General features: G+C 39.1%; 1 protein-coding gene across 1 annotated transcript; it reads right to left on the reverse strand.

Moving 5' to 3' along the window:
* Positions 1 to 6,343: 6,343 nt before the first annotated feature.
* Positions 6,344 to 9,258, reverse strand: LOC145010651 (uncharacterized). Its single transcript, XM_078969167.1, has 5 exons — positions 8,529 to 9,258; positions 8,299 to 8,396; positions 7,552 to 8,178; positions 7,094 to 7,308; positions 6,344 to 6,647 (listed from the first exon to the last, which is right to left on the reverse strand). Exons 1-5 carry the CDS (start codon positions 9,256 to 9,258, stop codon positions 6,344 to 6,346), a joined length of 1,974 nt encoding a protein of 657 aa, XP_078825293.1.
* Between the last annotated feature and the right edge of the window lie 18,055 nt (positions 9,259 to 27,313).

Consider the following 27,313-nt stretch of genomic DNA (forward strand, 5'->3'; position numbering starts at 1 on the left):
ATACTTCGTTCCAAAATCAAGTCTTAGAGTCACACTCCAAGATTGAGCCTTGAGTGACACAATCTTATGAAAGGTTTATAACTATTGTCAAATGTAGAGTGGAATGTTTTCTACTCTTGTATATTTGAAATTGGTAAGCTGTGATGTCTTGGATAAGACAAAGACCAACTAAGCCCAATTGTGTGAAGTGTTAGTCTTGATTAGAATCCGCACTAAATCTTGATTATTTGTCTGTCAAGTAATGTTCCTTGAAAAAGTGAATCTTATATGTCAAGATGTTAGTGGGAGTGTTAAAGATCTTGAAAGTTTGAAGAAGTAATCAAGGGTGAACCTGTTGTTAATGACTAGCACATGACTTGAGGCTTGTAACCTATCGTCTTGACATGTTGGTGAGATGAAAATACTCTATGATCGTTTAGATCTTACACAGTTTTATCACAATCATGCATAAAAAATAATAAACAAAAGAATGAACCAACAATGAGCTGAATCATTCAATATATTCACGCCTCAGCAGAGCTCGATGAAGAACTTCCACTATGCACTAAGATGCATGCAAGCATCTATAAATACTTAAACCCTAATAATTAAATCACGTATGGACAAGCCTAATCCGGATACAAAACTTGCTAAGGAACGAGCCCAAGACACAACACATACAGACCAAACAATCTCCCCCTTTGCGTCAATTGGGGCGAGACCTTACTTCGGCTTACATGAACTTGTAGCACCAACTTTTTTCGCGGTTTTGAACATGTAAGGGATGATGGCCAAAAGAGTTTGTCTAAAATGGATATATCAGTGGATCATGTCATTGAAGTATTTCTTATCACTTTCAGAATTTTGGTTGCATCCACTGATGATCCCCAGAACATGCTCCAGACAAGAGGTGGTGTAAAGATTTTTGTCAGCCAGAGCAAATAAACATTTCTGGCCTTATACCCTGGTGAACATGACTGAGTTTCGCTTCCGTTCAATCTTCCCCATCTGTATTTTATTCAAATCACTTGCAGAGCCAACTGGGATGATGGTGGTCTTCTTTCTGAGAACACTTACAACTTCCTGATCCAGCTTGGCAACCTCCAAGATGTAACACACCGACATCCTCTTGAAGTGGTCTATGATTGGCTCATATTCCTTTTCATTGGCGAGGAAGATGTTGTGCAAGATGATCTAATCATGAGGATTTAGGTTGGGAAGATCAGCGAGAGAAATGGCATGTTTGGCCTTATCAAATTCCCTTAAGACTTTGAATCTGACATTTGTGAAGTTACCCACCCGAACGGGTTTGAGGACCCGAACGTTGATAATCTTCTTTGCACTCCACGTCTGATATTGAGGTTGAGCAGTCTTCAGATAGATATCAATAAGTTACCTATCAACCTTTGGGTGAGGATGAGGGACTTCAGCTATGTGGGAGAATGCATGAAAGATGAAAGCCTTTCAATTCAAGGGCATGTCGAACTGAGAATCAACCGAATTGACCCTGTCCAAGGAGATCACGGGTTCAAGCCAAAGGATGATGGGGGACTCGATAGCTTCTTTAACAAGCTCTTCAAGAGTCCAAGAAGGGAATAGGGTTTTTCCGCTTTCAAGGAGATCATGAGCCTCCTTCATCATCCTTTCATTTTATTCGGCCTCCCTAGTAATCCTGGCATTTGTATCAAGTTCCTTTTCCATGGCCTGTTTCTTCAAAATGTCGACAATGGTTTCTTTGTCTTCACTCTCATCACTGTCATCAAGAACCCTTTTACCTTTGTATTGAGCACCCGAACGTGATGCAAGGGCAGTAGTTGGTGGTTCGGTTGCATTAGGTGGAACTGATGAAGAAACTGGAAGTGGTTGAGATTGAGCTGTGGAAGCGGGAGAGGTTAAGATTGATCTTTACCCTTTGAAGTCTTTTCTCCCCCTTGTTTTGGATGGACCACTTGTTCAGGAAGCCCCTCAATTTGCAAAGAAAGGAAACGGCAGGAGCAAGCTTCTCAGCAATAGTTCGCCTCACCGAGTAGTTGAGGATCAGGTCATGAGCTTCGATTATATTTGAGAGGGCTCCGTGGACAACTGAAACACAACTTTTTACCATTTCACGCTCGGACCGAAGAGATTCAACCTCATTTTCTAATTGCGAAAGTTCATGACTCGTTACTTGGAGCTCGGTCATTTTGCGGGCAAGCTCATCCTTGGAAGAAGATTCCGTTGCAAGGGCTTGTTGGAACTTAAGCAGACGATCTTCAACGGATGACTGAAATAATTGGTTGTCGTCTATGAGGGTTTGACGAAGACTCGTGAAATGCTGGTTTTCTATTTCTAGGGAAGTGCCATCTTCTCTACAACCGAACTAACCTTGGTTGCATTAGTTGCGGCTGCCCCCTGCAAAGACTCCAAAATGATGTTAGCATCTTGAAATAGTTTTTCGACTTTTTCGGTCGCAACAACACAAGCCTTTGTTGATTTGTCGATGGTAGCAGTAGCGGAGTTGATTGAGGCTTCATGTTCCTGGGTGAAATTATCAACCATCCCCTGAATGGAAGCTTCGCAGATACGGAACAGAGAGGAGGAGGAAGAAGCGATGAGATTATCAATCTTCTCGTGAAGTTACTTGATGTGCTTTTTTGTGACAGGAGCATCATCATAATCATCGCTTTGAACCTGGTAAGGACTGTAGTAAATGGAGTCGAAAGTCATATCTTCCCCTCCTAGAAAAGTCTTGGTTTCGGCTGAGTGAGTGGGAGATAAAGATGATGTGGATGGTTCGGTTGTAGGAGTAGGTTCGGGTGCTGAAGTTGGTTTAGGTGTAGCTGTAGGTTCGGGTGCTAAAGTACGATCCCACGTATCAGATACGTTTGTTCGAACTCCAATAGTGGTTGATTTTGTGGCTTCAGTGAAAACGCATGGTGGTATAGGAATAAAAGTGGGTGGAATGTAAGTAGAGGTAGTTATGGGGGGGAATAGAAATAGAAAAGGTTATGGTGGGCATGGAAATAGAAATGGTGATAGGTGGAGAGGAGATAGGTTTGGTTGTAACAGGTACCTCATGTATAGGAGATCGGGGAGGAGAGTCACCTCGAATCGACTACTCTGAGTCTGAACCATCATCCTCTGATTCGCTCGAGGAAGAAGCAACAACGAGTTTTCGTTTAGGCTGTGTTTTCTTCTTCTTCGGTGGAGGCGATTGAGCTGCATTGGTGGACTTTCTCTTCTTAGGAGTAGGACCTTTCGCTCCTTTTGCCACTTTCTTGATCTTCCCTTTACTAATTTCTTGCCCATGGTAGCAGGTTTGTCTGCGTCATTGATGGATTGAATCATCTCGGCATTCAGCTCTATCGGACACGAAGGAGGAAACTCCTTGTAGGTTTTGAAGATTCGGCTCTCCTTCGATACACCAGCATACATGGACTCTGGAATGGAGCCAACAAAAATAAATTTTGACGGATCAGTGACTATTGTCTTCGTGGTATGAAACACACCAATCGAGGAAAGAGGAGAATTGGCCACAGTGGGGACATGATATTTGTCCATCGCCCATTTGGTGACGAGCATCCAAAATATGGCATAGGAGACTTCGATATGCCGAGAGGTAGAGGCAAGGCTTTGAATCAACTGCTGCCAAAGAACCGAGCCATAGTCGAGATTGACCCCATGATACAGCCCATAAAGAATGGTCATGAATAACCAGCTGGCCCCGTCAGAACCTGCACTCCACTCAGATAATCCTTTGAATAAGATCATGAAAAAGCCATTCCATTGAGGAGGAAGGCATGACTTCTTGAATTTCATCACGGTTGTGAGGATTTCTGTGTAACCGATGTTGTAAAAGATGGAGAAAAGTTGACGCACAAAGATTGAATCAGGGTTAACCCTCGATTCGTCAGGTTGAAACCCTATAATCCAGCAAAATTGCTGCTTTGAGATGGAGGTTTTGTTTTCAAGAATATCGAAGTCGATTCGATCAACAAATTTCTCGTAGTGAGCAGTGGAGAAGACCTGCAAGAGAGTTTCCATTGGCAGGATTTCAACCTTGGAGAGTGCGAGAATTAGTGAAGAGTATTTGAGACACTCCAATATGGGATACATAAAGGCATAATAAGATATTGGGTTGAGATCGATGACCAAGCTTTGCTGAGGTCTGATAGGGAGAATGGTAGATCGAGAAGAGGTTTCATGAACTGAGGAGGAATCCGCCATAGTTGAATGCTTCAAAGAAGAAGATGAACAGTGGGAGAAAAACCTTTGTTTGCCTTCAGAAATGTGGGTTGCAGTGAAGAGGGAAAACATCCAGTGTTGAATCCTTTATATCGGTTATGGAGGAGAGAGAAAAATTCGCTCAAAAATCTTCTAGGAACTCGAAACGGCACTTGATTTGATTGAAAATTGACAGTTAGCATCCCCGATGATTACGCATGAGAGAGAATATTGTTTCCTTTTAGCACGTGTGCCCATCAAATCACTCTTGAACTCGTTAATCTTCCGGCTGAGTCAGCATCTTATCTTTTAAATGAGTTGTCATCAGGAAAGAAAAGCAAAGACTTATAAACACCACAGCATCCCCTTGTTGAGTATTTAATGAATAACCGAAGCTTCATAAGGGAAAGTAGCTGGTAGAGAACTGAACCAGACTTTTGTAAAATCAAAGATTTTCGTGCATAGAGTGTCAAAGATAAATAAATAAAGGGATATCTACGTGGGAATTTGTGATGTCAATATAGACACGAAACAGTGGATCCTGGGCACAAATCTCTTCCTTCAAAGTCATGAGAGACTTTAAAGTATCTGTGTGGTTTCCAGTTGAATTACGATCAAGCACTTGTTAAGAAGTGTTGAAAGGTATCTTTTGATGAGGCTTAAATGGGTGGCTTTCGCTTCAGTTCAGAATTTTGGATGTTGACATAAGACCGAAACCAAACGGAGTACCTGTGAGACCGTTGTGGTCTGTTGAACAAGTAGGTTGGACTATATTCAATGGTACAACCGAACGGAGTACCTGTGAGACCGTTGTGGTGTGTGAGATCGTTATGGTATTTAGCAATTTCATAAGAATCACACAAAAAGAAAAGTAGAGATGTCATGGTACAACCACAGGGGTGGTTTCGTTAAATCATGTGTAAAAACTAGAGCAATTTTAATTGTTCACCATCATTGCACAACAGGTATTGAATGTTGGGTTTCACTTAGCACGTAGTGACACGAAGCTAAGATCATTAACAAAATGATTCTGTAACCATAAACCTCAGTGGTTATATCTGAGAGTCTTAAGGGTTATGTTTATGAGCCGAAATATAATGTACAAAAATTATTGAGATGTTGTAAGGAAACCAAAGTACCTCTGCTATAAAAATAGTAACTAAGCAGAAAACTCTTCACTCATATGAGAGAAGAGTAAGGTAGCTCTTGATTAGAATAAATTTAGCAGCCTAATTGGGAAGACAAAGTTTGTATATACTCAATCAGTAAGGCTTTATTCAAAATCAAGTGAGGCTTTGGACAACATGCAGCAGCATGCATCTGGGGACACATAGGTAGTATAAAGTGTGAGAATGATACCTGCCACATCAATATTCCAGAAACCGCTAACGTGAACAGAAGTAAAGATAAAAAAAGAGAAAATATTTTTGGAATTTCGATATGTTAGTAAAGACAGGAACAAAACAAAAGTATACAACCAAAGACATCACCTTTTTGAGAGAAGCGAAAATAAGTGTAGTGGGACCGAACCCTCAATAGGTTGAGCATTCGGTTCATTTCGGTTCCCGTGTGAACCACGCCCGAAATAGACCAAGCATTTCGTTCATTTTTCTTTCAATTTTTAGTTTCGAGAAGGTGTTTTTGGTACTGAATCTGATTCCATCATACCTAGGCCTTGTAGGATTTTATTGAAACTTTCTTTAGCAAGGGCTTTGGTGAAGATGTCCGCCAGTTGATCAGTGGTTCGAACAAAGTGAATTTTGATGTTTCTATCTTCTACATGATCCTTAATAAAGTGATACTTGAGTGAGATATGCTTGGTCTTGGAATGTTGTACTGGGTTATGAAAGACCCTAATTGCACTTTCTGAGTTACAATATAGTGGGATTTTTTTCATATTGAGTCCATAATCCCGGAGTTGACTTTGGATCCAAATTACTTGTGATGTGCAGGAGGCGGCTGCAATGTACTCTGCTTCAGCTGTGGATAGAGAAACACATGTTTGTTTCTTCGATTGCCAGCTAACCAAGTTCCCATCTAGGAATTGGAAGCCTCCTGTGGTGCTTTTTCGATCTAGTCCACATCCTCCTAAGTCTGCATCTAAGTAGGCTTGAACAAAGAAGCCTGAGTTTGAGGGATACCAGAGACCGACAGAGGTGGTTCACTTCAAATACGGGAAGATATTCTTCACTGCTAGCATGTGTGGTTCACGAGGATTTGCTCGAAACCTAGCACAATAGCATACTGAAAACATTATATTGGGCCTGCTAGCTGTGAGGTACATTTGTGAACCAATCATTTGGCAATATAGCGTGATGTCGACTACTAGTTTCTCCAAAGATGATGTGAGCTTGGTGCCAAATGCCATAGGGACTTTGACCTTTAAATCTCCCATCATGCCGAATTTAGCAAGGAGAGTCTTTGTGTATGCTTCCTCATTGATACAGATGCCTTCGGGTCCCTGTCTAATATTTAAACCAAGGAAAAACTTAATCAGACCCATTGAGCTCATTCCAAATTTAGTCTCCATCAACTTCCTGAATTCAGCTGTTAGGCTAGGATTCGTGGAGCCGAAGATGATGTCATCGACATAGATTTGAACGATCATAAGGTGGTTACCTTCCTTTTTACGAAAGAAGGTTAGGTCAACCGAACCTTGTTTGAATTTAGACATCTTTAAAAACATAGTTAATGTTTCATACCATGCCCTAGGATCTTGTTTCAGACCATAAACTGCTTTATCCAAGATGTAGCAGTGATTTGGATGCTTTTCATTTACGAACCCAGGAGGTTGCTCCAAGTACACGGTATCTTCAAGTTCGCCATTTAGAAAAGCACACTTTGCATCCATCTGGTAGACCTCAAAGTTCTTGTGTGCAACATAGGCAAGAATATTCGAACGGATTCTAACCTTGAAACTGGAGCGAATGTCTCTTCGTAATCGATTCCTTCTTCCTGCCAGTATCCATTCACCACTACCCAAGCCTTTTTCCGGATCACATTTCCCTCCTTGTCCAGTTTGTTTCTGAATACCCATTTGAGACCGACAACCGAGGCATCTTTTGGGGTTGGAATAATTCGCCAGTATTTATTTCTTTCGAACTCATTGAGTTCGTCTTGTATTACCTGAACCCAATCAGAGTGATCGAGAGCAGTATTGATGGTCTTCAGCTCTATTTTGGAGATGAATGTATTAAACATGCAGAATTCAACATTGGAGAATAGAGCAGTTTGCTTTGCCTTTAGCTGTGATCGAGTTAGAACCTTTTCTGGAGCATCACCTACTATTTGAGATACATGATGATCTCTGGTCCATTTGGTGAGAGGAGGATAATTTGGATCATAAGAAGGATCCAATTCAGCATTTACCTCTTCTTCCAACTTTGATTGGAAATCATCATCATAGAGGTTATTGTAATTCTCCCCTTTGACAGATGATGAAACAGGTGGATGTGAACCAAAAAATCCTTCGTCTACTAGGCTTTCGGTTCGTTCCGGACATTCGGGTGCAACAGGGCTTTTGGGTCGTTCTGGACTTTCGGGTGCAACCGGGCTTTTGGGTGCGACCGGGCTTTCGGTTGTGACCGGGCTTTTGGTTCCATCAAAGATTGGATTCTCCCCCTGGATTTGTGAGTCCTGTTGATCTGAAAAGGATTGATTCTCCCCGTCGACTGAAGTATTGCTCTGAGGAGGTTTGTTTGTAACCGGTTCTTCTTCTGCCATTTGTTTGGCTGCGTCTTCGATAACCTTCTTAAGATTATCCACTTTGGTGTCTGCTGCCTTAGCTTCGGAATGAATAGCCTTCTCAGGTTTATCAAATAAATCCATGAACTGGTCAAAAATATTGGCGATTGACCCTGTGACTTGACCGGTTTGAGAGAAAATGTCTCTAATTGTTCCTTCGGTAGTCTTCACCTTCTTGGCATAATTGTCATCGAATGTTACATAATAGGTTATTTCAATACATTTAGAACGCTTATTCAAAACCCTGTACGCCTTTGAAGTAAGAGAGTATCCCATAAAGATACCTTCATCGGCTTTGACATTGAATTTGTTGCGATGCTCCTTGGAGTTGAAGATGAAGCACCTTGAGCCGAACACACGGAAGAATTTGACATTCAGCTTCCTGTTATTATGAATCTCATAGGGTGTGAGAGAGAAACGCTTATTGAGATAAGAACTGTTTTGAGTGTAGCAGGCTGCAACAATGGCATCTGCCCAAAAATATAGAGGAAGGGAGGCGAAACACAGCATGGTTCGGGCCACCTCGCACATGGATCGGTTTCGCCTTTCGATAATTCCGTTCTGTTGAGGTGTATAGGGGGCTGAGAAGTTGTGACTGGTACCTTTTTCTTCTAAGAAATATTCGAATTCTTTGTTCTTGAATTCTAGACCATTGTTGCTTCTAATGTTTCGAACGACCTTTCTCAGTTGCACTTCAACCTGCTTGATAAAGATCTTCAGCTTGGGACTCTCATCAGATTTGAGATTTAGAAAGAATACCCGTGTAAACCTTGAGAAGTCATCAATAATAACAAGGATGTACTTGTTACCGCCAATGCTCTCGATTGATGATGGACTACATAAGTCGATGTGAAGCAACTCAAGTGGTTCAACAACTTTTGTGTTTATGGTCGTTAGGTGACTTTGGCAACTTTGCTTCCCCATTTCACAAGCAGCACATAAATGTTCTCGATCGAACTTAAGTAGTTGAAGACCCCGAACATGATCATCGATGATTAGCTTGTTGATATCTTTGAAGTTGACGTGCATGAGTCTTCGGTCCCACAACCAGCTTTTGTCTGAATGGGATTTAGACAATAGACATATGGATGGATTTCCTTTGATTGGGATGAGATTCAGAGGGAACATTTCACCTTTTCGTTCTAACTTGAGAATAATTTTGTTGCACCTTTTCTCTATTATTTCTGAACGTTCGTCATCGAACGAAACCTTGAGACCTGTACCTCCAACCAGTTGGGACACACTGATGTGGTTATGCTGCAATCCTTCTACATAAGCCACCTTCCTGAATGTAAAGTCTCCATTGGTTATCATCCCATAACCCTTTATCATTCCAAAGGAATTGTTACCAAACTTGACGTTACCACCGTTTTGAAGGGACTGAAACTCCCTTAGCTCTTCCTTTCTTCCTGTCATGTGACGTGAGCAACCACTGTCTATGTACGATTCTTCATCAAACTGCTCGTCACATATAACATGCAAAAATTAAGCAGATTTAGGAACCCAAATTTTCTTAGGACCTCGTGAGCCTTTCACAGAAACAGGAATAACAAGAGAAGCATCAACAAAATAAGTTCGTTTTGTTAATGTTGTTTCATATTTCCTCTTAATAGTAAACACCTTGATTTTATTTGAGTTAGTTTCAAGTTTTTTGGATTTAGGTTAAGGAGTTTGGACTTTGGATTGCTTTCGGTCCTCATTTGCTGAGGAAATCTTCCTTTTTTCTTTCAAATCCTTCATTGATTGTGAGCGAGAATTAAGCTTAGAAGAAGAATGAGAACGAGATGAGTTAGAGGAATAAGAATTAGAATGAGAATTTTTCCTAACTTGAGGTTTGAAATGATCCTTTCATTTTTGATCTTTTGAGGGGCTGAAGCCGAACTTTCGGTTGCAGTTTGTTGTTGGGCCGAAACTGCCTTTTCGGTTGTTGTGAGTTGTTGGACCGAAACTGGGTCTTCTGCTATAAAAGCTTTATGGACCGAACTCTGGTCTTTGTCTGTTGTTGTTTGGTGGACGGAACCCAAGCTTTCGATTGCTGTTGCTGTCAGGAACGAACCTAACCGTTCGGTCTTGTTCTTTCTGTGGCCCGAAAGTCTTCTTTCGGTCCTTTTGATCCATCCGACTGGGGCTCCGTTTATACTTATTCTCTTCTCCTTTTGTCTTGGAGTTTCTATTAAAGTGAGTGTAGTGAGGATTTTGGGAGCGCCAACATTGCTTTTGCTCTGAGAGATTTTTCTTGTATCTTAGATTCCTCTGGAGCTTTTGATTGTTCACCTGTTTCGGTTGTTTGTGAATATTTGCCTTCTGTTTCAGCTTCTGGACAACATGTTCACTTTTCATGGAAGAGGTTTCGCTTGTAGAAGAGACGTATTACACTGAAACCTCTTTTGTGCCACTGGTACTGGGTACGTCAAAGTTGGCAGGTTTATTAGGTGGTTCTACCATGTATCTTCCTTTTACCTTCCATGATGTTCGCTCCGACAGACCAACTGTTTCATTTGCATTGTCTGTCGGTACAGACCAGAAAAACTCATCACAACCATCTGCATTATCTTCATTCACCAATGCAATGAGTGCGGCTGTTTGATGTTCGGTTACTCATGTGACCTTATAAACCTAATTTGAGTGGTTCTTACCTTTTGGTATAAAACATATTTTTTTTAAGGATTGGGGACTTAATTTTGGAAAAACGAGCGAATTCCACAGAATTTTCAGAAATCAAGTTTTTGTGGTTTTCAGATTAGCTCCTAATAAAGTCTGAACAGTCAACCTCATCATCTATAGAGATTTCACTCATATCATCGTCCTCATTAAGTTCAGATGCATTTTCAACATCAATTTTATTTTCTGAACTCAATTTGGTACTCAATGAGTGAAATTTTTGTATGGTTTCGGCTCTGAGTTTCATCCTATCATTTTCGTCCAAAAGGTTTTTAAGCATGTCCTTATGGTCTTTGGACTTTATAAAAGATTCAATTTTGTCCAGAACAAACATATAAGTGGGATTTACATCATCTGAAGATACAACACTTTCACAGTTGTATGCTTCGGCATCAATTTCATCCTCCTTTAGCTCAAGAAAGGGTAAAATCATGCGATGTAATTTCTGGCCAATAAAGTCTTTTTGCAGTCAAACAAAAAATATTTCTCTGGTTTAACAATTTAAGATTGTCTCTTTGCAAATAGATATTTTCATCCCTAGACCTAACCAGCTCCAACTCCTTCTGCTCAATCCACATTCTTCGCTCCTCACTCTTAGATGACATCCTGCTCATTTGGTCAGTAAGATTAGAATTCACGACTCGTGTTTGAGTTAAACAACTATCGAGATTTGAAATTCTTGAATTCAAGTTATTTAGTTCTTTTTCATATGATGTTTGTGGGATTTTAAATGACACAGAAATGGATTGTACCTTCTTGATCAGTTGATCAAGTTCATTGATATGCACACTAAGAGGCTTCACTGTAAAGTATACATCCTCTCGCTCCTTAGTCACTTCGTTTTCACTATCGGTGTTGTATCCCCTCATATGGGATACATCTGTCACCATCAAACATCTTCCACTAGCGTCACCACTCTTCGCCACATAAGCCTTTCCATGAGAAGGCTTTCTCACTTCATCATCTTCTGAGTCGGTCGACCACACATGTACGCCACCGAACTCATCATCATCTACCGAACCCTGCACAATTAGAGCGTTTATAGAGGGATTAGTAGCAACTTTCTTCCATTTAATCTCCTCCAATCATTTCCCTCCATAGTAAAAACAGCTGACAACTGAATCAACTTCACCCTCCGCTTCTTTCTTTGGTTCTTCAGTCTTTGGCTCCTCTTTCACCTTTTCAGAGTTGTAGTTACCTTGACAATTTCGGTTTTTGTTGTTAGGAAACTTCTTCTTGATGAACCTCCTGGGATTTGACACCATCATTGCATAATCTTCAGATGTCAGATCGTAGTCTCCTAGATTCAGATCTTCTTCTTCTGCTATGCATTGACCTTTTGATAGAAGGGCCAAGGAACCAAATTTTGAAAACACGCTCTTCTCTTGTAGCATAATCTTTTCTTGTTATTTCAGAATCCCCAGAAGTTTCACCAAAGAATATGACTTAAACTGTTTGTGTGCTTTAACTGTCGACACAACCACCCTCCATTCGGGTCTTATGCCATTTAGAAAAGTGACCTTCTATTCGATGAGCTTTCTTTCTATGTCATGTTTTATCATCTTAATGAGAAGATGATTGAACCGATCAACTGTTTGTGTAACAAACTCCTCTGGCTTTTGCTTGAACTCTCCAAATTCTGAGAGAAGTAGGGTTTGAATCGAGTGCTCCAGATCTTCATATGTGGAATAAAGTTCTCGAAGCCAATCCCAGATTTCCTTTGCTGTACCACATGAACTGACCAACCGAAACATGTCAGATTGAAAGGCGAATCCAATTAGTCTCAATGCCTTAATGTTGCATTGGAACTTTTCCTTTTCGTCCCGAGTTACGTCCTTCACATCTTTTAAAAGATCATTGTAATCCTTCTGAGTTTTAATGATTCTTGAAGTGCTTGAGTTAGCGAATGGGCCAACGGTGATTGCTTCCCATATCAGATACCCATTATCTTCCAATCCAATAACGTAATCTTCAAAATGGTGCATCCGCACTTTGTAGTCTTGAACGTAGAGAATTAGGATCTTGGTTGTTGATCTGATGTTGTTAGAGATGTTTGGGTTATGAGCATTCTAACACTCCTAAGTGTACATGCAACCCTAAATACCTTGGATCTATGTTTTCTCTATTATACATGCAAATATGAACATCCAAGGTATTATCCTAATATAGCATACAAAACAACGGATATAACAAGATAGAATACATACCTTTTCATGTAGAAAGTCTTCATGAAGCTTGAGTGCCTAGTGCCCCAAGTGTGACACCTCAAATGGTTCACACAACACCAAATACACTTGGAATAACTTGAGAGAATTCTACACTTCATGAAAATCGGCCAGCCCTCTCTAGAATGATCCTAGTGGTTGACTTTGTGAAGAAGAAGATCTTTATATAGTGTTACAATTAGGGTAAACCCTAATTGTCATGACTTTCCATTTCCTTGGATCCATGGGTTCAAATACACCATGGAGCATCCATGGAGCATCATATGGGTTTTGGCCCAACTAGATAATCCATGGAGCATTAGCCCACTATACAAGTATGGATGATTTACACAATCAACCCATATATTTAATTAGTCTTCTTTTGATCACTTAATTTATCCTAGATTAATTCTTGATCAATACTAATTAAATAATCTTATTATTCTTATTATTAATATACTAGAACTTATAATATATTAATAACCATAAGTGTCTTATTTCTCTTATTATAGTCTTATCCAAATGCATGATACCATGCAACCCAAATGGACCATGCTGGGTCAGGTCAAGTCTTACCAATTATAGTTATGAACTTAGACATTAATCCAACAGTCTCCCACTTGGATAAGTCTAAAACTATTATTGCGTATGACTTCAAGAATCGACCGGCAATCGTAGCTCTCAAAAGCTTCTGTCGAACTTTCACCTTGTAGATGAACTCTAACCTTTGTCAATGACTTGTCCATTAGATAAGGGATCATATATTCCTCCATTATAGATATCATATGGACTGAGACATGGATTATAATCATTCTCTCTGTCCATTTGTTGTTTCCTGATTTCCGAGTTATGACGACTGACTAATTGAACAAATCAAATCAGTCCTGGGCCGGCTGAGCACTTCCATTTGTCATCATCAAATCATCAAGGGGCCAACATATATCGCTTTTATCCTGAAGGTAAAAGGAATGGATAAACTTTGACTCATATGGCTTTTTCTACTACATGTTGAATCATACACAAAGACACGTTTTATAGCACCAAGTTACCAAATGCGTTTTCATGCAATCAATGTACTATCAAATCATAGTAACAACTCATATCTCTAGGTTTGAATAATATAAGATATTATCGTCTCATGATCACTCGTGATAAAATCCATGAAGTGATTCCAATGAGCGCGGGTTGAATCCAATACTCAGAACTTATGAGCACTCATGAGTGTTGTAGCCCTTTGTCCAACAACTTAGACCTCTACAAGCCAACCCATGACAGTCTTAATTCATATCTACTTCCAACATATGACCGACTGTGGATGGTTTGAATAACTTAGTCATTCCGGAAGAATAACCTAGTTTATTTAGGAAGTCAAAACATGCAAAGTGAAAGACAATAATAATTGAATCCAATATGGTATCAAAACCTATGAACATAAATAAAACACCTTTTATTTATCAACATATGATTGCACATTATTCATTGTATACTGTTTCAGCTATCAACTTTATTCTTGAATTTAAAACAATAGTTGTCCCATGCTCCAAGCATGTACACTATGTTTTCTAAAACTAGTCATGTCATACACCAAGTATGCTTACTATGTTTGTCTATGATCTTTACTTTGTGAACTAGATCCATTGAACATAACTTCAATGATTCTCTTTTCACACTCCCAAATCCTTACTGCGAATACAAGAATTCCAAATTGATGTCATTTACTGAAATCTGTTAGTTTCTAAACTTATATGCATTGATCCTCTTTTAATGATTATGCACAAAGTCAGAAAGACTTGACAACAACCATTACAGAGCATTCCAAAGGAGATCAGCTCCTTAGAAACATCCTTCTTGCATTAAGTTTCCTAATCATGAACAGATTGAAAATTTTAACTTTGAAACATTTCCAGATTCCATTTTGACTGTCACTTCTGAACAAGAGTTGCCTCCTTACAGATTATGTCAATATGGTCCTTCCAGAATTATCACTATACTTCCGAATGTCCTTGAGCAACCAATCTTTGGTAAGCCTTAGATTATCCTCGACAATTGTTTAATACTTTTAGTCATATCCTGTTCTAAACTTTTTCCCTTCTTAATGCTCCATGCATTTGGAAATTTTTTAGAAATGATGAACATAGCACATGTAATCGATCATATATCCGAAGCATATGGGACACGATTCATGATGTGTCACATAAAGACTAAACCAGTCTTTTGCTATAACATTTCCATTTCTATTTGCCAAGTTCTCATAATTCAGATTATGAAAAGGGATGTCGTAATCATAATCGAATTTTAGAACGCAAATAATGGACCCATATACAGAATTTCCTTACGTTGATCCATTCCAACATGTAATCGATCCTATATCCGAAACGTATGGGACACGATTCATGATGTGTCACATAAAGACTAAACCAGTCTTTTGCTATAACATTTCCATTTCTATTTGCCAAGTTCTCATAATTCAGATTATGAAAAGGGATGCCGTAATCATAATCGAATTTTAGAACGCAAATAATGGACCCATATACAGAATTTCCTTACGTTGATCCATTCCAACATGAAATTCATATATATTTCCTTGACTAAATGATTAAAGCCTCACGATCTAAGCTTATTGATTTGAGATGAAGTATAATTTCCTCTCCCTTAATTATAGCAAAAACAACTTTTCCCAATTGAAACCTTTTGTTTTCTATAACTAACATTGCTCACTTGCAATACTTATCATAATTATCATGCTCCCACTAACATGATGATTATTAGCATAACACTTATACTCCCACTAGATTTGACATGTACACAGAAATCAACTGACTTTCTTACCAAAGTTCAGACCTTTTTGCCACTTCTCACAAGTCCAGGTTAGTGTGCCGGTAAACCACACACGCTCCACTAACGACTTTGAGAATGCAAATATCACAATTGCTATGTAGCTAAAATCTACTTAGTGAAAGTGTTTCCTCACCATCATTTTCATGAATCGGAGAGAAACCTTATACCACTTAGATTTAATTGTGTATGTGTTCTTATCCATGTGAATTGTCAAAACCATAGTCACAAGACACGGATAATGATAAATCCAAACTCATATGGACTGAACTCAATCTTAATTTCTTGCCACCTGGTAGCTTAAGGGCCTGCAATTGCTTCGAAGTTGTTGTGCAACCAATTGAGAACTCTAAGAACTCATATGTAAAGCCAACTTTAATTGGAATGGGCACATAATATGTCAACACGATAGGTTATAAACCTTAAGTCATGGGCTAGTGAAGAACTCTAGGTTTTATTCTTGATTAGTTCTTGAGACTTTCAAGACCTTTAAGACTCCCACTGTCCTCTTGACCTATAAGACTCCCTTGTCAAACATCCAAGAGATAGTGTGGATTCTAACCAAGACAAACACTTCACACAATTGGCCTAAGTTGGTCTTTGTTTTATCCAAAACATCACAACTTACCAATTTCAAATGTACAAGAGTAGAAAACTTTTACTCTTACATTTGACAAGTGTTTTAAACCTTCTTTGAGACATGTCACTCGAGTTACAATCTTGGAGTATGACTCAAAGAATTGTTTTTGGAACGAAGTATGAATCATCTTCTTGAGTTAACCACTTCAACAATTCATAGTTCTTCTTCTTAGGTATAAGAAAGTACTTAGAGGATGAATTGTGATAAGGTCTCTAAATCATTAAGATGATCATAAAAACTGATAGGAAAGTACTCCCCCATCTTTTCAGATTTGAGAAACTTGTATCCTTCTGCCTAATTTGATTCTTCTTATTCGTTCTGCCTTACATTGGAACCTTTTTCCAATGTCTCAGAATTACACTTAAGCTTGTAAGTATAACCATATTTACTGAACTTTAGTAAATTATGACGAATAATCTTATTGATCTTTTTCTGGTGGACTTGACCAGTGCACAAGAATGTGTACTCGATCCCTTAGTCCTTTACTTGACTCACACATCCATGTGAACAAGTAATTAGTCTTAATTTTCCAATACTTGAAAGTTCTCATTCATCATGCTATACAACTTGCATGATTCCAAGTTCCGATCCAATTGAGACTTGGGTGATGAGAATCTTTTCTTATTTGTTAAATTTGGACATTACCACAAATGAACGAATCAATTTCATATTTCCACTCTTGCTATTAATGGAATCATATAAGCAACAATTTTTCCACAAATGCCATTGTAAGGATATTTTAAAATAAATAAAATCATGATTTTTCCCTTTATTTTAAAAACTTAGCAGAAAAACTTATCCTTACAATCCATATGAAAAAATTGTTGTTATCTATTCCAAAGCAACATCTCATAACTCCTAAGAAGTAGCTCAAGAATCCGATCTTCAAACTACGCGATAGAAATCCATCTACGCGATCAGATTCAACATATTCTTTCTTTAAGTTTCTTCACTATTCTTTGGTTCTTAAAACATCACCATGTGACCCGGTCACGTCATGTATCAAGAATCTCAGAATAGAAACTTAGCTGAGTTAGATAGTGGACTTTACCTGAAGTAGAGTCAAACTTATTGACTTTAACATCTTTAGGTAAATTTTGCAGCTTCGCAACTAATGACCATTCCTTTGGCAATATAAACACATGGACCCTTTGATAATGGTACACGGGACTATCATAGACTTAACTTTTGTCTCTACCATTTGGTCAACCGAGTTGACTATGGCCGATCCCTTTCCATTGGGAAGAGAGAGCTTTACTAGATATCCAATGTCATCATTATCAATGTCCATAAAATTTTAAGAAGTTGATCTTAGAAAATAGATAAGATCATTAAGGGTCTTGTCATAGTATGTTTCATAGGTGTTCCAAAAGAACTCACTGTGTGACTTAGAGAGTATTTGAACCACCAACATTCTCAAGACTTTGACACCCTTCTCTCCCGGCATGTCAATATGTGACTACATCTCCAATATTATACATATATACATCTCTAATATGACGCGTACTAGCGGTAAGACTGACTTTACTCTTATACATATATACATTATTAACTTATAATATTATAAAGTATAAGGGTTGAATTTTAACTCCTAGAATTCTAAGGGCTAACTTGGAATTAACGTATTCATAAGAGAAAACATTACAAATTCCAAAACTTTAGGGCAAGTTTTGAAACTATTCAAAACTAATTAATTCCATAACTTATGTGTTTAAAGTAGTTTTAATCCAAAAACTCTTTAAGTTCCATAACTTGAGGACAAGTTATGGAAGACTTTAAACTAATAAAAGAATTAACTTTTCATTATTTTATCAGTTATGGAATTAATTAAGGTTACAGTTTTTATTATTTATTATTGAATGAAGAGACTCTTGGTCCTCCATAACTTGAGGACAAATTATGGAGTCATAACACCAATTAATTAGAACTAGACTCTTCATTTTGTAACCTTTGCCAACTTTTATGAGTTTTATGAAACTTAAATGTGACTGTTCATATAACTTGAGGACATGTTACAAAAACACATTTTAGAATCAACTCTTAGATTAATTTGGATTGAAAACAAGTATTTCACTCAGCTTTTCTATTAATCTAAGCAACTCATAAGAACAAGATAATTCAAATCAAACTTTTTCATGTAATTAGTCTAAACCTTAAACTAATACAAAACATGAATCTATTGACAATTATCTTTGAAATTGGATTAGCATGAACATTACCACATCAAAAAACAAGTTTATAAGTTCAAAACCATCTTAGGGTAATGTTCCTAGTCCAATTGCAGCCAAAAAAGTCGAATTTATGCTATCTGGGGGTCCAACTCGTCGAGTGCACGAACCAACTCGGCGAGTTGGATGCTTTTCGCCTTGGACTCGGTGAGTCCATTCATGCTTTTCGCTAGGCAGATAGCATCAAACCTCGATTTTTCAGCTCCATTTGCAAGTATAACAAGAAAACAAGCCTAGGCTCTGATACCACTGTTGGGTTATGAGCATTCTAACACTCCTAAGTGTACATGCAACCCCAAATACCTTGGATCTATGTTTTCTCTATTATACATGCAAATATGAACATCCAAGGTATTACCCTAACCTAGCATACAAAATAATGCATATAACAAGATAGAATACATGGCTTTTCATGTAGAAAGTCTTCATGATGCTTGAGTGCCTAGTTCCCCAAGTGTGACACCTTAAATGGTTCACACAACACCAAATACACTTGGAATAACTTGAAAGAATTCTACATTTCATGAAAATCGGCTAGCCCTCTCTAGAATGATCATAGTGGCCGATTTTGTCAAGAATAATATCTTTATATAGTGTTACAATTAGGGTAAACCCTAATTGTCATGACTTTCCATTTCCTTGGATCCATGGGTTCAAATACACCATGGAGCATCCATGGTGCATCATATGGGTTTTGGCCCAACTAGATAATCCATGGAGCATTAGCCCACTATAAAAGTATGGATGATTTACACAATCAACCCATATATTTAATTAGTCTTCTTTTGATCACTTAATTAATCCTAGATTAATTCTTGATCAATACTAATTAAATAATCTTATTATTCTTATTATTAATATACTAGAACTTATAATATATTAATAACCATAAGTGTCTTATTTCTCTCATTATAGTCTTACCTAAATGCATGATGCCATGCAACCCAAATGGACCATGCCGGGTCGGGTCAAGTCTTACTAATTATAGTTATGGACTTAGACATTAATCCACCAGTTGATGGGATTGGATTGAGAATCATCCATGCTTGATCGTTTAACCTGTTATAAGATCAAACTCTATAATACGTAATATTAGGGCAAGATTAATAATCAATGACATACGTCAATGGAGTGATGGCTCAATAAATATCAATGAATGCGGAATGAACCCTAATCACTTCTTTGACAGAAGAGATGTGTATGAATTACACAGCCTCCTGCTCTGATACCAACTGATGAGATGAAAATACTCTTTGATCTTTTAGATCTTACACAGGTTTGTCAGAAACATGCAAACAAAAGAATGAACCAACAATGAGTTGAGTGATTCAATATATTCACGCCTCAGCAGAGCTCGATGAAGAACTTCCACTATAGAGGCTTTTAGGGTTACCAACAATATCAACAATAAACGTTATGAATAATCGACTAAACCGCTACGTACTAAGATGCATGCAAGCATCTATAAATACTTAAACCCTAATAATTAAATCACGGATGGACAAGCCCAATCTGGATACAAAACTGGGCTATGGAACGAGCCCAAGACACAACATATAGAGACCCAACACATATTATTGTTGTTATACCCATTCCATTTAAGTTGACTATGCATGTGAGTTCTATTAGTTCTCAATTATTTGCATAAGGCAACAACTTGGAAGCAATGGTAGGCCCTTGTGTTGCCAGGTGGCAACAAATTAAAATTGAACAAGTTCAGTCCATATGAGTTTGGATTTGTCATTAATCTTATCTTGTGATTATGGTTATGACAAATTCACTTGGATAGGAACACATACACCATAAAATCTAGGTGTCATAAGGTTTCTCTCCAATTCATGAAAATGATTCTGAGGAAACGCTTTCACTGTGTAGAATTTAATAGTTAGCAATTGTGATATTTGCATCTCCAATTCAATTATGATTACGCTATCCCTTTTCATATTTTGAATTGTGAGGAATGGCAAAAGGTCTAAACATTTGAGACTTATTGCTATAAGTTATAAAATTGTTTAGACACACATGTAAGCTATCGAAGGAATGGTGTATGATTTTGAGAAGCCTAGATAAAGTCTCATCAAAGCATGTCATATCAGAAATCTGAACTTTGGTAATGAAACACAATAAGTATTGATTTCGAGAAGTCCATATGAATTCTGAATACATGTCAAAGCTAGTGCAAGCATAAGTGTTATGCTAGTAAAATAATAATTATTATTATAGTGGGAACATAATTATTATGGTAAGTGTTGGAAGTTAGCAATGTTAATTATAGAAAACAAAGGTTTCAATTCGCAAGTTGAAGGGTTGAAAAGTTGTTTTGCTATAATTAAGGGAGAGGAATTTATACTTCATTTCAATTCTAAAAACTTAGTTTAAGAATTTAATAAATTTTAATCGAATATACATGATAGTTATCTTGGAATGGTTCAACATAAGGAAATTCTATTTATGGAAATGTTAATTACGTTCTCAAAAGTTGATTATGATTACAACATCCCTCTTCATAATTTGAAATGTGAGAATATGGAAAATAGAAATATTATAGCAAAAGACTGATGAAGTATCGTGTCTTTATGTTAGACATTATGAATTGCATCCCATATGCTTCGGGTATAGGATCAATAACATATGCTACAATATTCTCGTGTTCTAAATTTTAGAAATACCTAGGGCATTGAGAGGCAAAAAAAGACTAGAACAATATTGTAACATCCGGGAATTCGGAGTATATTTTTAACCTTACTTCTCCTTCTAATTGTCAAGTATGATCCATAAAATAGAAATTGTCACAGATGAGTACGCTGGGCGTACAAGGGAATATGTTGCGCGTCCTCATGTGATTAAGTTGGACGCGGTAGCCACACGGTACGTTGGGCGTACCTTAAGCTACGCTGGGCGTAGTGTGCCCATACTCAAAACCCTAATTAAGAGAGAGGCCTTATATATAGAATGAGAGGGTCTCCTTTCCAGCCGCATTCTTCAGTCAAAAACCCTCTCAAACCCTTATACACCTATTCTCGAGCTTGATATGGCCTTGATGAGCTTATATGTGTTCTTGTGGACTCTTGGGAGTTAAGAAGGAGCATGGAAGAGAATGGAATTGAAGTCTAGGCTTTGGATCTGAGCTTTCCTGAGGCTAGAGCACCAGTTGAAGGGTGAGATTAGGCCTTAGGGAAAACCCATTTATTATTGGAACTTGGTAGGCCGAATGGGTTAGGGCAAGAATGGGCCGGTAAATGGTCTATCTTTAGACCTAGTAAGCAAAAGGTTGGACTCAGTTCCTAATTGGGTTAATTGTGGGAGTTGACACAGAGTTAGAGATTGGTGTTTAGCAGCAGCGCGACTAGAGGTGGATTCTTCATGCAAGGTGAGTTTTCTCACTATACTGTACCCGGAAGGGGCTTTTTATTGCGTGACCGGAAGGTCGGATATGTTATGAGTTATATGCATTGGGAAGGTTGGAAATGTTATGAGATATATGCATTGTATGTGATAAGTCAATCGTTTATATGTGCTATGTATGATATTCTTGATATGGGCCGGAAGGCATTATGATATGGGCTGGAAGGCATTATGTTATGGGCCGAAAGGCGAATATGTTATGGGCCGGAAGGCGTTGTGATATGGACCGTAAGGTTGACGTGGGTAGGAACGGAAGGTTACCTAGTCGGGACGGAAGTCCCCTGAGACATATGGATCGGAAGGTCAGGGCCTGGAAAGGCGTATGTGCGTAACTAGTATTTTGGGGAACTCACTACGCATTTATGCTTACAGTTGTTGTCATATATGTTTCAGGTACTAGGGAGGACCGTTGGAAGGCGCCAACGTGATCTGTACACACTGACGGAAGAATTGTTTTATGATCTTGGGATGTATTTTTGTTACGACGGAATTTGTTAAACATGGGATTTTCCAATATTAAATGATGGTTTATGTTGTTTGAAAAATGAAAAATTGTTTTTGAAAAACCTGAGCGTTACAAGTTGGTATTAGAGCCTTGGTTTGAGGGATTCGGCTACACCTTCGGGAGTAATTGAACTCAAACCGAGGATTTGAGAAAAAAAAAATTTCTAATAATAAAAGCATAAGATTTTTTAAGAGGTTTTGAGATAACCAAAGAAGGAGCAGTGTCTACAGTCAGCTAGCGCCCGAACGGTAAAATCCCCAATATACTCTTACGTTAAGTATTATGATATGTGATATGCTATGACATATGAGGAGTTACGTTATGCATGTTAGAGTAGGCTAGGTATTCATGATAGGACTAGAGTCGCCTGATTTGTGATGCCTTAGCCTAGGAGATTGTTGCTGCTACGAGATGCTTGAGAGCGAGTAGGTAGTAGTGAGGAGCTCATGAGAAATTTGCCGAAGGGTAGCCTATGATAGCGAAATATAGAGTACTTGTGAGTTGGGATCCTGGGAGGAGGACATGGGGTGAATGTTGATGCAGTGTAGGTGGTAGTATTGGGCCTGTACTACCAAAAACACTGTATCAATGCGCAGTCCAAGTAAGAATCCTTAGGGTACCAAGGAGCAAGTAGGATTGGGTGTTCGAGTGCGAGTATACTCGAACGAGTCTCTGGTATCTTGTGTGTTGTGCATCAGAGACATCATGGTGGGTATATGTCACCCAAAGAACAGAGGAGCGAGAGATGACAAGATTCATGGGTTGATTCATGAGGAGGTGGCTGCAGCCATGCAGAAAAGTTATACCCGAGATATTTAGGTCTATTGAGACCACATTGATCGAGACGTTCGATGAACGGTATGCCGTGGATTTAGATCATGATGTTGTTGCAGCCGTCATAGCTACTAGGCCACACGGGGAGGTACCTCGTCGCTGTACTGATAGTTCAGCAACACGAAGCCACCAGAATTGATAGGATTCAGGGTCCGATAGCAGATTGAGGAGTGATGCCATGGTTCGAGTACCATGCATTGTAACGTATTAAGGAGTAGTGTCATGGTTCGAATACCATGCGTTGTAGTAGATTGAGAATAGACGTCATGGTTTGGTTATCATGGTTCGTAGTGAATGACGCTTGTTGTTCTCCGGTTATCCGGACATGGTTGAATATGCGGGGATTGCGCGCGATGAGGTTTAAAGCCTAAGGGCCATGATCGAGCCGGAAGAGGCATCCTTTGAGAGGGAGGCCGAGAGCATTTCAAATATTTTTGGTAAGATGTCAGACATAGTCGCAAGACTCAAGGATAAGTATAGTTGGTTACGGCTTGAGAAGAGCAAGCAGCCGAGAGAAAGGGGACACTTTCTGTGACCTGAGTGGTGCTATTCTCGCTTCCTGTGGGGAAGCCTATGAGGTATGAGAATTAGGTGTTTGGGGTTAGGAGTAAACCCTGCGTGTCATCGTTGATGGCGATCTTCGACCAGAGTTTTTGGCAGAGTGTCTGCCGCGAGAAATGGTATACCATGAGCAGGTTGTTGGTGGGACTGAGATGGGCAGGAACAGGATGCACCCTACTTGAGTATAGTAGGACGTATGCTAACTGCAGCAAGGGGTGACCCAGAAGAGTATAGCGGGGCGATGACCCTTATGTCTATGTTAGGCATTGAGTATGGGAGTGGTGACCCTGCTCTTGTGATGATTCATGTGTTGGTGGAGAATGTGAGGATGAGGAGTATGATGATTCGAAATTTCCAGGTTGATAGTCCAGATTATTACTGGACAACTGAGATGTTCGGTAGTGGATGGTATGAGATTTTGGAGGGACTAGAGGTGGCCATGACGAGAAGTTCCTAGGGACTCTATCGGAGATTTATGGGACTTTAGGGTTGCTTGATCCCTATGTAGGGAGATCACGGGGCGTCGTGTAGCGCCTTCCAAGAGTAGTTGCGATATTTTGGTAGAAACTGTCGGTGGGATAGATGTTAGTGCGTCAATTGGTGATGGTTCGAACCCTAAGTGGGGGAGAACCGGACTTTATGGAGAGTACCAAAGAATTGCTCAAGGGCGGTTAGAAATCTGGATATAGAGACCTGCGGTTCGGAATCATGAGACCAAGGTTATTATTAGACAAGGTGAAGTGCAGAGTGAGATTAGATATGAGGTACCTTATGAGTACGAATGTGTATCTCCACGGTAGGTGGCCATTGGCCGAGAATCTGGTGGTGGTGAAGGATGTTAAAAGTGGTAAGCTTGTAGGGAGGGTATTGGCAACTGAGGACTTATGGTTCGGTGTATGGATTGTTTTATTCCCTTTTAAGGTAATTGGGAGATAATCGGGCAGCCAACTCCCGGGTCGGTATGTGTATTCTTGTTTGGGTTGTGAACAGTAAAGGAAGAACTTCGGATGGTCATCAACGCGTTCTGAAACGTTAGCGATTACTTCGTGTTCTAATGGAGTGTTTGAATACACCAAGGCTGCGCGTTGGGTAAAATGAAGGATTATTTATGAGATTCGGAGAGAATGTATTTATGTACCTGTGGGATGCTGAAAATCAAAGTCAGTGGTTGAGGCAGGACTTCGATATGTATTGCAATGGTGGTTCGTGGAATCTGAGTATAATGCCTTGTTTTCCGAATTAATTTTAAGAAGTCTTGAGTTGTGACGGCAGGTGGTGTATCGAGTTTCTATGACTCCAGTGAGAGCCTTCGGGTAGTGTCATCAAGAGGGATTATTTAGAAGAGAGGACGTTATGATGCTACGGGGAGCCGTGGTACTCACTAGCCAGAGGATGTTGTGATTCTACGACAAGCCGTAGTATTCTCTAGTCAGCAAGAGGTGGTTATGAGGGAATACTCTTTTAATAGAGCACGATACATGAGGATCTTGGGCTTGAGTAGCCCTAGTATTGAGTTTTTGGGGTCTCCACCGTTGATGGGTATCATTATGTTCGTATTGAGTGGTGATTGTCGCATCATGAGGGAATTGGAAAGGTGGTATTTGCGTTGGGCACAGGATGAGACATGGAATAAACGTTTCATTGGGACATGAGGTTCCAACGATTGGTACGAACTAAACTCTTAAGTTGAGTTGGCATTAATGGTGTGTGGGTACACGAAGTGAGATTCTAGAATTCTGAGACGAGTTCCGTGATAAGAGGAAGGATTATTACTATCACCCGATATCTTAGACCTGGGTAGGGTCGGTTTGCGGATACAGGAAATGCCATGGGGAAACATGATACGATTCTATCGGGAGTATACTATTCGGTTGGAGTAAAGAGGACCTTGTGTATTATGTATCACTGGGCAAAGGGAGCTGATACAAGAGTGAAGTTAGGGAAAGTTTTCAGCTGAGAGGCTAGCGAAATTGTTCGAGAGAGAGGTGGTATCGTGGCATGGAGTGTCGGATCCGATTGCTTCAGATCGAGATGTGCGCTTCTCTTCCAGGTTCTGGAAGAGATTTTATGAGGATTTGGGACACATTTTTTGTGACAACCCGAAATTTCCATTTTGTACAAACTATATCACTTCAATAGAAGTTGTAGCAGTCACATTTAATTTTCTGACTCTTTGCGTAAGTTTGAGAAACTCAGGGTTTACACTACAGGAAATATCAGGAAAGTGGGTGCACTAGGGTTTTGTGCAACACTGTTATTCCAACACTCTATTTTATTAGGGATCATTTCAGGAATAAAAATATTTTCTGCCAAAATATCTCAGGACTATAAATAGATTTCTAAGCCAAAATCATTCATTATTTACATTTCCGACTAGAGAAAAGCCATTTTCTCTCTGACGGATCTTTGGGTTTTTATACCAAAATGTGAGTAACTCTTTATAGTAATGTTAGAAAGCTTTATACGTGTCTATAACATGATTTAGAAGGCTAAAACATGAAATCTAGGAGTTTACACCCCAAGGTGTTCTTGAGTGGTAAACTCCCGAAACGAAGCCAAAACTGACACTTGTGTTATAATAAGGCCTTAGATGTTTATGTATGCATGTTAGAGACAAGAAAGAAAGCCAAAATCCACCCAAGATTGGGAGTTTACGGCCCAGAACTCTCTTAGGTCGTAAACTCCATATTCTAACACTAAATGGTGTTTTGAGGACACTAGGACTTTAAGGCTTGTATCTAGGCTATTTCCCCAAGTAGCACAAGGTCTTAAACACATCAAATGACACAAACAAAAGTGAGTTTACGGCCCAAGAGAAGCTTAGGCCGTAAACTCCATTTAAATGGACAAAAGTGTGTTTTCATGACACCTAAAACCCTAGGCCTTTACAAGAAATTGTTACACACTTAATGGAGGGACCAAACCACATCAAAATCACTTAAACAAGTAAGTTTACGGCCAAGACATGGTTCTTGGTTCGTAAACTCCTAAAAAGGGCACAAAGGTGTGCCTAATGCCTTCATATGCTAGGAATAAAAGTCCAGAACATAACCCACAAGTACAAGAGGCTTGAAAACAACAAAAACCCACATTACTTAGAGTTTACGGCCGTAAACTCTAAGGGTAATGGCCTTGAGGCCGTAAACTCCTAATTAGAGTACTTCTAGACCCTAAACCCTTCCAAGGACTTAACCACTAAGTTTGAACAATTCTAGAAAGCATTTGGGACTTCAAAACACACCAAACACACATGTTTGGGAGTTTACGGATGTAAACTCAAGAGTTTACAACCGTAAACTCCATGTGTGATGGTTTACAGAGAGTAAACTCTCATATAGGGTCCTTTGGAAACCCTAAACACAAATACCATGTCCCACAATAGCTTAGATGCAATCCTTATGGCTTAAAACACTTATATAAAGTGTTTATTATGTCTAGGATGTGTTAAACATTATCAATTAGTCATTTGAGTCTAATTGAGTGCATATATGTGTGATTATATGTTCATTAGGAT

The sequence above is a fragment of the Lactuca saligna genome, chromosome 8 (assembly GCF_052625555.1).
Source record: "Lactuca saligna cultivar CGN05327 chromosome 8, ASM5262555v1, whole genome shotgun sequence".
Lineage (NCBI taxonomy): Eukaryota > Viridiplantae > Streptophyta > Magnoliopsida > Asterales > Asteraceae > Lactuca > Lactuca saligna.

What these genes read in the sequence shown, in the direction of transcription:
- LOC145010651 (XM_078969167.1), bottom strand. Translation starts at nt 9,258, where the DNA reads ATGATAAAGGGTTATGGGATGATAACCAATGGAGACTTTACATTCAGG. An exon ending in AATCAAAGTTGGAAGAAGAG is followed by an intron (nt 7,309 to 7,551) that starts GTAAATGCTGAA and finishes GATTGGGTTCAG; the next exon opens with GTAATACAAGACGAACTCAA. An exon ending in ACATTCGCTCCAGTTTCAAG is followed by an intron (nt 6,648 to 7,093) that starts GTTAGAATCCGT and finishes TTTAAATATTAG; the next exon opens with ACAGGGACCCGAAGGCATCT.